Genomic DNA, 13502 nt, shown 5'->3' with positions numbered 1-13502 from the left:
AGAGTTGCAAGCGCTTTTAGACGCTGTAAATACAAAAAAAAAAAATAGTGAAGGCTAAATTAGTTTGTGCTTGCTGTCGCTTTGGTAGATTTTCGCTTATAGTTAAGTGTGCGCTTCTTGTTGGATGCTTCACTCTACTTTTTATTTATTGAAATTGTAAAAAAATATTGTTGGATTGGCGGAATGTTTTTTTTTTCAAAAATGCTTTTTTGGTAGAGGAAATTAGAGAACGATGAGTAGCCAAGAATTAGTGACTATTTTCCAACTCTCAAAAGTAAGCCATTGTCGGCCTTGATGCGTCTTTCGAATTTCCGATGTTTTTTGTTAATTTTTTAAAAAATACATGTTTTTGAAAATATACACAGAAAAAATTTTTGATTTTATTCAATATTTTTATATTTTTTAACTACTCTGTCAGCGGCTTAAAACACTACAGTCCATAACTTTATCTGTTTACTTAAGCTCATTCTAATTTAGTTTCGAGTTTTGTGCTGATTTATTTACCATTAAAAACGAAAAACAAATTATTTTTGAATTTTGAAAAAAAAAAAAAGTTGCAAGAAAAAATTTTTGCTTTTTTTGAACTCAAACGTACAGAAAGATATCAGTCGACAATTGTTTACTTTTGCAGACTAATATGAAAGCTTTAAATCACACAACAACAACCAAAACAAATGGGAACGAAGAGCATGCGGAGCAGAAAGAGAGCGAGGCAGTGGCAACAGCTGTGGACGATAGCAAGGATATGGCAGAGAGCGAGATTGTTGAAAATGAGACAAAAAGTGAGGAGAGCGGGGAGACAGAGAAGGTTGAAGATAGAAAAGAAGAAAGTGAGGAGATAACTAATGAAGAGAGTGAACCTAACGTAAGGGAGAAAGATGAAGAGAAACCAAAAACCGCCGAAGTTGTAGACAATACGGAAGATGAAACCAAAGAGAGTGAATCGAACGAGAAGGAGAAAGACGAAATGAAAGATGAAGAGAAACCAAAAACCGCCGAAAAGAAAGAAGATAATACGGTAGAAGAAACAAAAGAAAATGAGGTTAAAGAAAATGAAATAGAAAGCGAAACTACAAATACTGAGGGGAAAATTGAAGAGACAAAGATCTCTGAGTTGTCGACAGAACCTCGCATTGAGAGCGGAGACACGAAAGAACACAAGGAACAGGTACAAATAGGTGAGACAGAGGAAAAGCAAACAGAAGCGGAAGAGAAAACGGAAACGGAAGCAGGAGCAAAAGCGGAAGCAACGAACGGCGATAAGAAAGATAATCAAGTTGATGAAGTACAGCAAGCTGAAGATCATAAAAACGATGAAGAAGTAAATAAGTTGGAAGAAAACGTTAACAACGTTGTTGACGAGACAGCAACGGCCGATACAACAGAAGCAGTAAAGGATATAGTGAAAGAAGTAAGTGAAGATGTAGTTACTAAAAAGGAAGGATTAGAGGAGGTCAAAGAAAAAGGCGAAGAAAATGAAGATATAGATAAAAACTTTAGGGGAGAAAACAAAGAAAATGATAACGAAAAAAAACTAAATGAGAAAGAAATATTAGAAAATGCAAAAGAAAAAGAGGATACAACAAACAAAAGTGCAGTTGAAGAAGTTGAAAGTAAAGACAATGATGAAGAGATTCAGAAAGACAAAGAAACTGAGAGAGGTGAAGCAAAAGAAACGCAAGAGCATGTATTGCCAGAAGGTAAAGAAAATAATATTGAAAAAGATGAAAAGAGTGCCACGGAGAATGAAAAAGTGATTGCAACGAAGGCGATAGAAGCTAAAGAGAGTAATGATGCAACGGAAAATGCAGAAGAAAATACCAATTTGAGTGAAGAGAAAGAAGAAATAAAAGAAAACAAAAATGAAAATGAAGCTATAAACTCAGAAAGCAATGAAAGCAATATCGAAAAAGACGAACCAAATAAAGACACAACAAATGTTGACAACACTAAAAGCGCACAGCCAGATACAACAATGAAACATTCTCCAGAAAAGAACAATGAAAATAACAATGGAGAAAAAAGTACACAAGAAGCATCTAACGCAAACGATAAGACTGAAGAAGAGGAAGCGAGTAACAAAACAAAACAAGAAGTAGAAGAAAACTATGAACAGACAACAACAGAGAATGACTCAACAGAAAATGTGTTGCCACAAAATGGCGGCTTAGAAGTCGCTTCCGAACAATATTGCAAAGAAACAGGCGAAAGTATGAACAAAGAGAAATTAGAAACAATAGATGAGCATGCAATTAGCAACAGTGAACAGGTGGGTGGAAAAATTCCACGCTTGACCACAGCCAAATTGAGTAGGGGCAAGCGAAACGGGAGCGCAAAGCGCAGTGGTAGTGGGAAGAAGAAGACCGACACGTTGGTGGAGGGTGAAAACGAAAGTGATGGCGAATATGATGAAGACGACGAAGACGAGGTACAATATGGCATGCTCTAATGACACAAAAATTACAAGTTTAACCAAGAAAATCTTTTGAGAAAACATAAAATTCACGAAGCATTAAAAAAGCACCCACGAGAAGATATTTCGTGAAATTTAAATAAATTTCGCACAGAAATTTTATGAAAATGTTGTTGTCTTTTACGAGAACGTCTAAGGAGACTAAAAAAATTCGTTGCGGAAAAAATTCTCAAAATTTTTGACATCCTAAAATAACAAAAAAAAAAAATAAAAATTATGTAATTGTTTCTAATCACTAATTGAGTAATGAAGAATGCAAAATAAAAGCAAAAACCAACTGTAATAGTTCTTGTGATGTACGCTGCTGTAACCAGAAATGTAGCTAATTATATGTATACGTACTGTAGTAGCTAATGCACTACGCTAACTATCCTATGTACCAACTATTGTACCGAATATATTAAAAAAAAAAATAAATTTTGCAAAATTCAACACACAATAATTGGACTTATTTATGTATGTGTTTGTAAAAGTGGTAGCGGTTAGTTAAACTATTAGCATTACTTTGAAGTATGTATTACTAAAATCGATATTAACACTCACACTCTTAAATAATTATGTAATATAATACAAATACCTATACTATGTACGTGCGAATTATTAATATATGTAAACGTTTAAACTAAATTGAAAGTGTTTTGTAATTGTGTAAAGATCACCTATCCTGTAGACTATACACTCCTTGTTAGTTTAGCATTTCTAATTAACTAGCTATGAACTCTTTCTACACTTAATTTGCACACATCATAGTTCTACTCTTCTTCTTTGTGTGAGTATTTTCGTACTTCATCTACAGTGTTAGAGGTAAAGAGGTGGCCAAGCTTAAGTGAGGGCTGTAGTTTGATTTTGTGTAAATTATTCTTCGAAACGTTGAGTTGCAGTAATTTTATAAAATTTTTGGAAAAGCAAACTCCTTAAATCTTATTCTGAACGTGAACTTTTGTGTAATTTCGGTAAATATTTTCTTGCCTTTATGGATCTTTTATTCATTGAAATTAATAGAGAGAGTCTAGATGAGACCATGACTATTGACTATGATACTGATTTTGGCCATATAGATTCATTCATATTCTTCTTCTTTACTGGCGTAGACATATTCATAATATAATCAACACTTGAAAAGAAGGTTTGAAATTTTAGAAACGACTGGACATGGTTTGCACTTATTTTAAGAGTTTAAAGTAGTACTTGGTTTATCTATATTTACAATAATTTTTGAATTCGTAAAGTTGTAAAAGAACAAGATGCTTACGTAATTCGATAGAGTGCTAGGCAACCAGGAGCAAACCTCGTCATATACATTTTGAGTTGGAAAAAATCATATTGTGTTTAGTGAGTTTCATCGTATTTCTTAGTTTAGGTACTTGGGATTAGTTGTTAAGTAGACAAATAGAGTTTTTCCGAGAAGTGTAAAGACTGAGGCGATTTAAAGAAATTTATTGAACCAATCGTTAAAATTCTTTAAAAACTTTCAAATTAGACTCCTTCTGCATCGATGCAACACTGCCAGCGCGATTAACAAGTATTGAAGGCGTCATGGAAGGCATTCTCCGGAATAGCCTTGAGAGCCGAGGTGCAATCTGCTTGGATCCCCTCTGTCGTCTCAAAATGGTTACCTTTCATCGACCTTTTCAGGCAAGGAATCAAAAAAAGGTGCGGGGGGCAACATCTGAGCTGTAGGGCGGCTGTGGAAACGTTGAGATGTGGGCCTAGGTTAGTTAGCTGTTTACAAGAAAGGCGGTGGGAGCCGGGGCGTTGTCGTGACCCGATTGACCCTACGTTTGAATCTCTTGAGGACTTCCACATATAACTTGGCTTTGATGGTTTGTCCAGGAGGAACAATTTCATGGAGAACGATGACTTTGATGTCAAAAAAGACAATGAGCATCGTTTTCACTTTGAATATGCTCATGCCTCCGGTCTTCATCAGCGACCTCTTCTCGGCCCTCCAAAAAGGTTTGCTGCCACCGAAACACACCACTTCTTGCTAAAGCAACATTTGGGTAAGCCTGCTTGATCATACCAAACGTCTTTGTCGCAGTACCTCTTCTCTAATGAACGCTCCATTTTCGGCTTGCCCCACTCACAGAAACTCGTCGCGAAAAGGTTTGTTCTTACTCTCCAGTTGCTCGTTCGTTAGCTAAGAACGTCTTATACCGAATCCAGTAAGTGCGCGCACTCTCCGAAGTACAATTGCGGCGGAAGAAAATCAGTCCTTTTACATTTGAACAAACCCTGCAATACTTAGTAGCAGCAGAAATCAGGCCGATAGCAAAACTGCTGAGATAATAGTCTTTGGTCGGACAAAGGATTCGGTTCGGTACAGGTTATGGAGAATCGACAGCCATCACTATCTTTTATGGAAAACAGCCTCTTTATCAGACTTGTGGCAGCTATAGGACATTCCCCGAAAATACATTTGATTGAAAAGGTCTAAGTGAGATCTACCAGCAGAGAATTAGTTACAAATCTTACTCTAAGATAATAAGGATCTGAATGTGAAGACGTCATATAATGAATAGGTGGAAATTCTAATTTTTTTTTAGTTTCTCTTTAGTCTTTGCTAACTTAATGTTATTGAACAAGTTTAGCCATTAATGTTGTTCTTGTTGTTGTAGCGGATAAAAATCCGGGTTCGTTCCGGATACGTAGACTCCATTGTGGTGAGAATGGTCATTAATCGATTGGGGCGATGGAATAAGTTTGTAAAAAATACTTTTGAAAGGTAATGAAAGGAAGATTTATATGGTCAGCAAGTTTTCTTCAATGTAAAACAATGCATGTTCCTGAATGAAGAAATTCAAAAGCTTGAATTGATAAGGGTTTCGTAAAATAATTATTATTGAATAGACAGAAAGTTGTTATTTGTCGAAAACCTAAAAATAGGCCTGCGAATTTATCACTTAAAGAAAATTTTAATTTATTCGTTTTTCGTTTACATAAAAAATCGGTATTATATACTTATATACTTATACACTCAGCACTTATGAACTGCATGCCCCAAAAATATTAGCGATCTCTTATCAAAATTCTATATCAAAAACAAAAAATGACATAAAACCCTTTTAAGCATCTTCTACACTTGTGATAAATTCATATAATATTTTCACAAAGCGATGGTCGCTAATTTATAAAAGATTACTTGTCTCTAAAACCTATACTATTTCTTAATTCTTGTCGCAGATACATATATTCATATTGATCTATATTATCTGCATGCCTCTTCCTTCCCTTGAGAATAACGTGACGAATGGCAAACAAACATGCAAATGTCAAAATATTTGTACTATTTTTGCATTCGTCTTTTCCGGAGTGCGATTTGCCATGTCAGCCACTCAGCCAATAAGTCAGCAGTGCTGGCTTATTACATTCACCGTTACAACATGCAGTTGCCTCCGTCATTGACACTTCTGTTGCAGCTGTTCATCGTAACATGTGTTGCATTGCGCCAATTTATCAAAAGTGTTCGATCTTCCACCAGTTGAGGAAGTCGTAAATTAGCTCATCGCTTTACATACACACGAACAAAGGTTGATTTCCAATAGTTGCTGCATTCATGGCGCGCAATTTCCCTTTGGTGTTTGATTTATTTTATTGATATTGAAATAAATGGTTTTAAAAAACACTATTTGAATTAAGTGCATTATTTCTCATTGTTATTTTCTGTTTGTAATGTGATGTGTAATGGTAGAAAGGGAAGGTAGGCAGTTTTAAACTTCGAACGTTATAATATTTATTACAAGCGCGGTTATCTGTTGGTAATGTATCTAAATGGCCTGTTATTTGCAGTAAATTAGCTTACTTTTTTTAAGTAGAAATATATAGTGAAATAAAGAATAAGTGTTACATGTATAATGATATCTTAGGACTAATAATGAACGGCTCTGCTAATGGTTAATAGTTAAAGCTGATTCTGACAACAGAATTCCAAAGTTATAATAATTTTGAAGATGGTCTCTTTTAAATGTTGGCCGCGGCTACGTTTCAGATGGTCCGTCAGTTGAGTCCAATTTTTGATGACTCGTTCAAGCATTCCGACTGGTAACTATAGAATGACATGCGTGATGGCTTGCTCCAAGGCTTGAATCGAAGAGTGATTGTCCGCATAGACTTGTGACCTTACATATCCTCACAGGAAAAAGCTAACGGTATGATAGCACACAATCTTGATAATCAATTGACCAGCCCAAAATGTGAAATTATCTTCTCACCGAAGTGTTATCTCAATAAATCCATTGATTGATGAGATGTGTGGGAAGTGGAGGCGTCTTGTTGACACCAAATGTCGCCGAGATCAGGAGCTTCAACTTCAGGCAACAACCCGTTCATTATCATGGCGTGGTAAAGGTCACCATTGACGGTTACGTTCTCTCTGGCATCGTTTTTGAAGAAATATGTACCGATAATTCCACCGGCCTACAAACCACACCAAACCGTTGCTTTTTCTGGATGAAATGACAGCTCTTGATTCTCTTCAGGTTGCTCTATGTCCCAAATGTGATAATTTTAATTGTCAACATACCCGTTGAGCCAGAAATAGTCCTTATCGTTGAACAAAATTTGGCTCGAAAACGTCGGGTCTTGGAACTTTTCGAGAGCCCATAGATAGAAGTATGTAATGTTGCTTGGGAAGGTTCTAGAACAAGCAGTTCTTTGTTCGCTTTCAATTTAAGATCTCGACGTAAAATGCGCTAAGTTCTTCCATACGTCAATCCGAGTTGCTGCGAACGACACCGAATCGACTCTCCACGGTCTTCTTGTACACTCTTAGCTACGGCTTCTATGTTTTCTTCACTACGTGCTGGACATGGTCTATTCGGTTGAATATTATCCAATGGTGATTGCTAGGTTTAAAGATGGGTGATGGTGTAGCGAACAGTATGCTCAGTAGGTCGATTATTTTGACCATAAAATCAATGGAGATCATACCATTAAAACTCATTTGTGTTCTGTTACTGTATGTATTGGACGTTCCATTAGTTATTCTGTCAGCGGCATGGTTTTGCAAAGCTTGGTCGAAATTGGTTCGATATATAGGGATTTACCATTATTTTCTTCTATAGATTCGTGGTTGATTAAATGGTTTCTTCTTTATGTACTAAGCGTAAGGTGTGTCAAATTGCTTTCAACATTTGGCTTGACCTCAGGTACACCTTAAGATTAGTTGTAGTACCTTTAAAATCAAAGTTTTCGTGCTCAAACACAAAAAATCGTTTCCTTATTTAGCACCGTAGTTAGTTGTTATTGTTTTATTTCTTCTATTCGTCAACAAAAAGTAGTGCCACAGCTGTACCGTATTTCGTAGACTTTTAATTATTTTTCAAAAAACAAAAAAAAATTTGTAGCATACTAGGAGTGTTAGATTAAAATCCGAAGCCTTTTGTGACCAACGAACATTTTTCACTTAGCAAAAACACGAGCATGAAAACGAAAACGAAGCAGCAACAGACAGTGAAAATGACACTAATAATGGTTACGAATCGGATAATGAACCCGCAGTCGATACCGCATCCGAGCATGAAGCCGCGTCTGAAGCCGACGAAAATGACGACGAAGTACAAGTAGTTACAGAACCACAACCAGCCGATAAGTTGGATGAGAATCACAATGAAGCTAAATATGATAGCGGTGATGGCGCCAGTTCGCCGACCTCATCGCTGGCCATTGAAGGCTTCGTGACTGGCGCGTCGGAGGATAATAGAGTTCAGTCGCAATCCGCTGCTTATGTACACGAAGTATTAACGCTAAGCATACAAGTTAATTGCTGTGAAGTCTTTATTCATTATCCGTTATAATTTCATTATTTTATTTTATTTTTTTGTTTTTCTTGAGTTTGAAAGTAGTTGAGTGTTGTTGTTTTGTGCAAAAAAAAAAGATGTTGTGCTATTTAATTAATAAATTTAATTGTTAATAAATTATTTTGTTAATTTGACTTTTTGGGTTTTCTTCGGTAGTCTTGGTTGTTTTTGTGTGTGCGAGTTTCTATGTGTGTTTTGTTGTTGTAATAAATTTTAATCCAACTTCTGTGCTTGCTTACTAAAACCCGTGTCATAACTCAAGCAGTCAGATATACGTGAAGCCATCGAGGCCGGTGACATGGAACAATTGGCGCAGATTGTGCTCAATGGTGATGGTAAGAAGCTGGTGAATATGCGCTCACACAATCCGGACATACAGGCGTTCCTTAGTAATGTGCCCAACTATATGGTGAGTGTTGAGGATTTTCAATTATACAATTTTTTTTATATTTATCTAAAGAATTAAAAAAAAAAAATAAATAAATAAAAAATTTATTTTTTTATTTTAAAAATTATTAGTATTATTTTTTATTTTTGCATTTGAAAAAATTGTATTTAATAATTTCTAAAATTTTATTTTTTTTTCTGCATTAGAGTAAAATTCGCCGTGTGCATGAAGCGGCTCGCGAAGGTAGTCTGTTGGCCTTGCAACAAGCTTTGGATCGGCGAAAGTTTGCCATTGCTAAGGATGATATCTCACCTAACGGTGCAACACCACTGCATGTGGCCGTACTTTTCGGTAATACAGGTGGGTTACTCTATACTTATGGGCTTATATCCGAAGAAATCTACTCAACACTTTAAACTTCTTTCTGGTGAAATGAAATCCATTTTTTGTACTGAATTTTAATTGACCATTTTTTATAATTTTGAACAGTCGCACAATCTTCTTCACAATCTTTGTTTGAGCCGAATATTTTATCATAAAAATCATCTCATATAGACAGGAATTGGTGACGAGCGCACAATAGACCGTAGGTCGCAGTGCAATACCTCAATATTAACTATCTATCTATTTAATCAGAAGCCCAGCTTTAAGGTGAATAGAAGAGAATCGCATAACCAAGCTCCCCGAGCTTATTTTTTTTGTTTTGCTTTCCGAAGGGGAATCTTCCATAGATATTGAGTACTTAGTAGTATGCAGTATGCACGGTACATACTGCTCGCTAAAAGGTACCTCATTTGGGACCACGCTTAATCAGTATTATCTTACTATATTGGACTTGCAAAATAGTACGACTATGTACTAAACCCTTAACTCCGTCATCTGCAGCTTTATGGAAGGGTTCGGCTGTTGTTCGGCTCTTCTCAGCTCTTGCAGTATCAGAGCTACTTCTACTCCATGGAATATCATACTTTTCTCATTTGCAGCAAATAAGGTACTATGTTATCAGGAGTTATTCGGCCTGCCACTTCCATCTCCAGATCCTGCCGCTCTGTAGTGAAACTCGGGAAGTTGAAATATATATGCTCCCCATTCTCGCTACTACTAGTACATAAAGAGAAAAAACCTCCATTGTCGTGTCCATACCTATGCAAGTACTCTCTGAAACATCCGTGTCCGTGTTAGAAACTGCGTCATGTAAAAGTCTATCTTGTCATGCTTTCGATTTTGCAATTCCTTTATGCTTACTTCTCTTTCCTCTTTACGCTCTGCCATTGTCAGCTTCCTGCCTATAACTTGGTTTTTGTCATAGATCCGCTTCAGTTCTCGAACCATTATATCTGGCTTCATTATCCCAGATATATGGTGGGCCATCTAACGTTTTAAATTCGAATTATCTATACTTCGACATTGGAAACGTCAAATACTATTCGGAAAATGACAGATATTCAGTAAAAAGTCTAAAATTTACGAAATGGGTCGCTATTCACTATTCTACAACTCGCAGATTGGGCAGAAGATCGTTTGACCGAGGATAGTCAATTTTACCGCACGTAATCGTCGAGAAGCCAATGCACCCAGCACGAATAACTGTATGGTGCGGTTTTTGGTCTGGTGGAATCATCGGCCCATTTTTCTTCGAAAATGAAGAAGGAACCGTCACCATCAATGGTGAGCGATATCGCGCAATGTTAACCGAATTTTTCTTCAAGCAATTTAAATAGGAAGACTTGGACAACACTTGGTTCCAGCAGGACGGCGCTACGTGCCATACAGCAAACGCTACACTCAATCTTTCGCGCCCTATCTTCGAAATTTAAAATTTTATATGGCCCACCCTATATAATTCCAGTGGCTTCATGACAGACCGTGCGGAATGCGCTAATAGCTCTAATTGCCCTAAGCACGCCTTCGTTTTTTGTGCTGCGAGTTGGAGTTTTGAGCTCTTTAGCCATTGTTTTATTTTTAGTACAATCTCACTACATATTTCTCACTTCTTATTTGAAGTCTTAAAAATGTGTGATGAAGTTTGCACTCAAATCTTAGAGCCCATTTCCATCCGTGGCAATCCGTGCTAAAACAAATTCAAATGATTCGAATCATTATAAAAATTCTTCTATCATTTAAAATTATGTAGTATACATATGTATGTGTCCTTATTATCGACATTTTAGCAAATGGATCGTAATTACCACTGTAATACATATATTTGATATTTACTATGGAGTTACATTACCCTGCATACAGACAATTATTGATTTTAATTAAAAAAAAAATGACCCAAATACAACTTTTTAACTCACACCCTCACAAACTTACATATGCAGTCTCTCATATTTACAAGCATATTTAATTTATCTAATTAATGACTTTAAATTTTTCACTTGTTATCTTCTCACACAGATATTGTGCGGTATTTGGCGGCACGCTTTCCAGAAACCACCACAATCACCGACAATGATGGACGTACAGCACTACATTATGCCGCCACAATTAATGATAATGGACACTTTTACAATGTACTCACACAGCTCGGTGCCAACAGCAAAGCTTTGGATAAGGTTAGTGGCGTATTTTTTGCAACACTTTAATTTATTGTGCTGAAAAACTATTGAATGAACAGTATGAACAGTAACATGTATATGATGAACCATATTCGAGAAAAAAAACGAAGTGAAGGTTTTAAAAATTTAACGAAGTAATTTATATACATTTTTCTAATGAAGGTGGTTATTTAATTGAGTTTTAAACTTCATATGGGGACTTGTGTGATGCTGAATTGTTACTCATACGCCATGGTATTACGTTGTAGTTGACTTCACATTTATAATAAAGAAGTATAGATTGAAAAAATGCATAAATGATGAGGTGAGATAATAAATGGGGAGATCATGATTTAAGTAATTTATCGATTGATTTTTAAACTCTGAACAGGTCCACTATGATATAGCCGCCATGCCATACAAATTGATCGATCAAACTCAAATGCTTGTATAGAAAGCTTTATTATTTTACAAAATATTTTTTACGAAAATCGGCATAGATTGTTATCCAAGGCAACGCTACAACTTCCGGAAGATTTATTCAGATCAGACTGATATAACATATAGCTGCCATACAAACTGAGTGATCAAAATCAAGTTCTTGTATAGAAATCGTTTTTATTTGACATAATATCTTCACGAAAATTTGCATATATTGCTATTTGAGGCTGCGCAACAACCTCGGAAGAAATTGTTCAGATCACACCACTATAGCATATAGCTGCCTTAGAAACAGCCCGATCAAACTCAAGTTATTGTATCGAAAGCTTTTTATTTGGCAATCTATCTTCTCACAAATTGACACAGATGGTTATTCAAAGTAGCGGTACAACCTCCGAAAGTATTGTTCAGATCAGGCCACTATGACATATAGCTGCCATACAAACTGATCGATCAAACTCCCGTTCTTGTATGGATAGTTATTTATTTGTTAAAATATCTTTAAGAAAATTGGCATATATTGTTATTTAAGACAACGCTACAACCTCGGAAAAAATTGTTCAGATCAGACCACTATAACATATAGCTGCCATACAAATTGATCGATCAAAATCAAGCAAAAGATATTTTTTTACCTTCTTAAGCTTATGAAATGTAGCTGTGAACGGTATTATAGTTTAATTTGCCTTTCAGAAATGCTCTATTCTGCTTTTATTTAACCAATTTATTAATTTTTATATTTTTCTCGGGCACAACTAATTATTAATTCAATTTATATCTTGCCACTATACGTACAACACGTCGTATAAGTAACATATCAGCGGTAATTACCAATTTAAAAATATTATTTAACATACAAAAATCAACATCATGAAAGTCAATAGTTTATTAATAGCGTTTAAATCTGTTAATAACTGTACATATGAAACTCTATTATCTTCCACCGTCCATAAAACTGCAGCTTGGACACACGCCAGAGTTCTATCAAAATAAAGACGAAGCCAAAGATATACTCAACTATAAACAGTTATTGAGCAATTTTGGCGCTGAAGAGCTGGAAGATGAACTGCTTAATGATCAAGGTAAGGCGAAGTTTCTTTATCTTTAATATATTAAATACAAAAAAATAAAAATCATGGATGCTGTTGTAGCTACACTAAGGCTATTGTAACTACAAATAGCAGGTTGAGCTTTGCTTAGCCGCTACCTAGCGCCCTTATGTGTTTTTATTCATATTTTTATTCATTTTAAATGAGTGTCTTTGTTCATCAAATTGCGCACTTGTGTAAATATATTTTCCCGTTTTCATTAGATTTTGCATTTAAACGAGGCGAAAAGTAGTTCTCGAACACCTCATCTTGATTTGCTTTAAATTCCTTTTAACACGCTTGACATGTGGGTTTTTCCAATAGTTTCACACACACATCCACAAATACACCCGCCTTCATCACTTAACCACACTGCTGCCGTTTCTAGTATAACAGTTTATAATTTGTTCTAGCAGTCGGTTTGTGGGCATTACGGTAAACTTCATTAGCTCATTTTAAATTAATAATTTTATTTGTTTTGCGGTTGCAGCGGTTACTTTCGCTTGCGGCCTCATTTTCTTCATTTACCTTTGACGCTGTGTAGGGCTTTGTAGGCGGCGATTGCTGCCAAGTGAAATCGCTAGCACACGTTTGTACATAAAAACGGTTACTTTGGCTTGTATGTGTTTAAATTTGAGGCCTGTAGGAAATGATATTAATTTTTTGAGAAAGTTTGCTTGGGATTAAATTTTATTTCCAACTTTCTGCTGTAAAACTGAGACAATAATGCTTTAAATGGCGGTTATTTAATTTTTTAAAAATTGCTTTAGCGAT

The 13502-nt window shown here is 35.8% G+C and overlaps 1 protein-coding gene across 18 annotated transcripts in view; it reads left to right on the top strand.

Moving 5' to 3' along the window:
• Nucleotides 1-13502, top strand: part of LOC105226272 (arginine kinase) — a 53460-nt gene that overhangs the window by 29295 nt on the left and 10663 nt on the right. For 9 of the 18 annotated variants that reach the window (XM_049452943.1, XM_049452938.1, XM_049452932.1 and 6 more), the window contains 6 exons: nucleotides 632-1411; nucleotides 7882-8229; nucleotides 8534-8680; nucleotides 8866-9019; nucleotides 11060-11217; nucleotides 12602-12722. In XM_049452943.1, coding sequence (XP_049308900.1) covers nucleotides 632-1411; nucleotides 7882-8229; nucleotides 8534-8680; nucleotides 8866-9019; nucleotides 11060-11217; nucleotides 12602-12722 — 1708 coding nt within the window. Of the gene's footprint in view, nucleotides 1-631; nucleotides 2429-7881; nucleotides 8230-8533; nucleotides 8681-8865; nucleotides 9020-11059; nucleotides 11218-12601; nucleotides 12723-13502 lie in introns of all 18 variants that reach the window. The other 9 variants (XM_049452945.1, XM_049452936.1, XM_049452944.1 and 6 more) reach the window with 6 other exon arrangements.

Source organism: Bactrocera dorsalis, chromosome 3 (assembly GCF_023373825.1).
Source record: "Bactrocera dorsalis isolate Fly_Bdor chromosome 3, ASM2337382v1, whole genome shotgun sequence".
NCBI classification, from domain to species: Eukaryota; Metazoa; Arthropoda; class Insecta; order Diptera; family Tephritidae; genus Bactrocera; species Bactrocera dorsalis.
The sequence above is the reverse complement of the archived record's forward strand: the minus strand, read 5'-3'. Positions and strand labels throughout refer to the sequence as shown.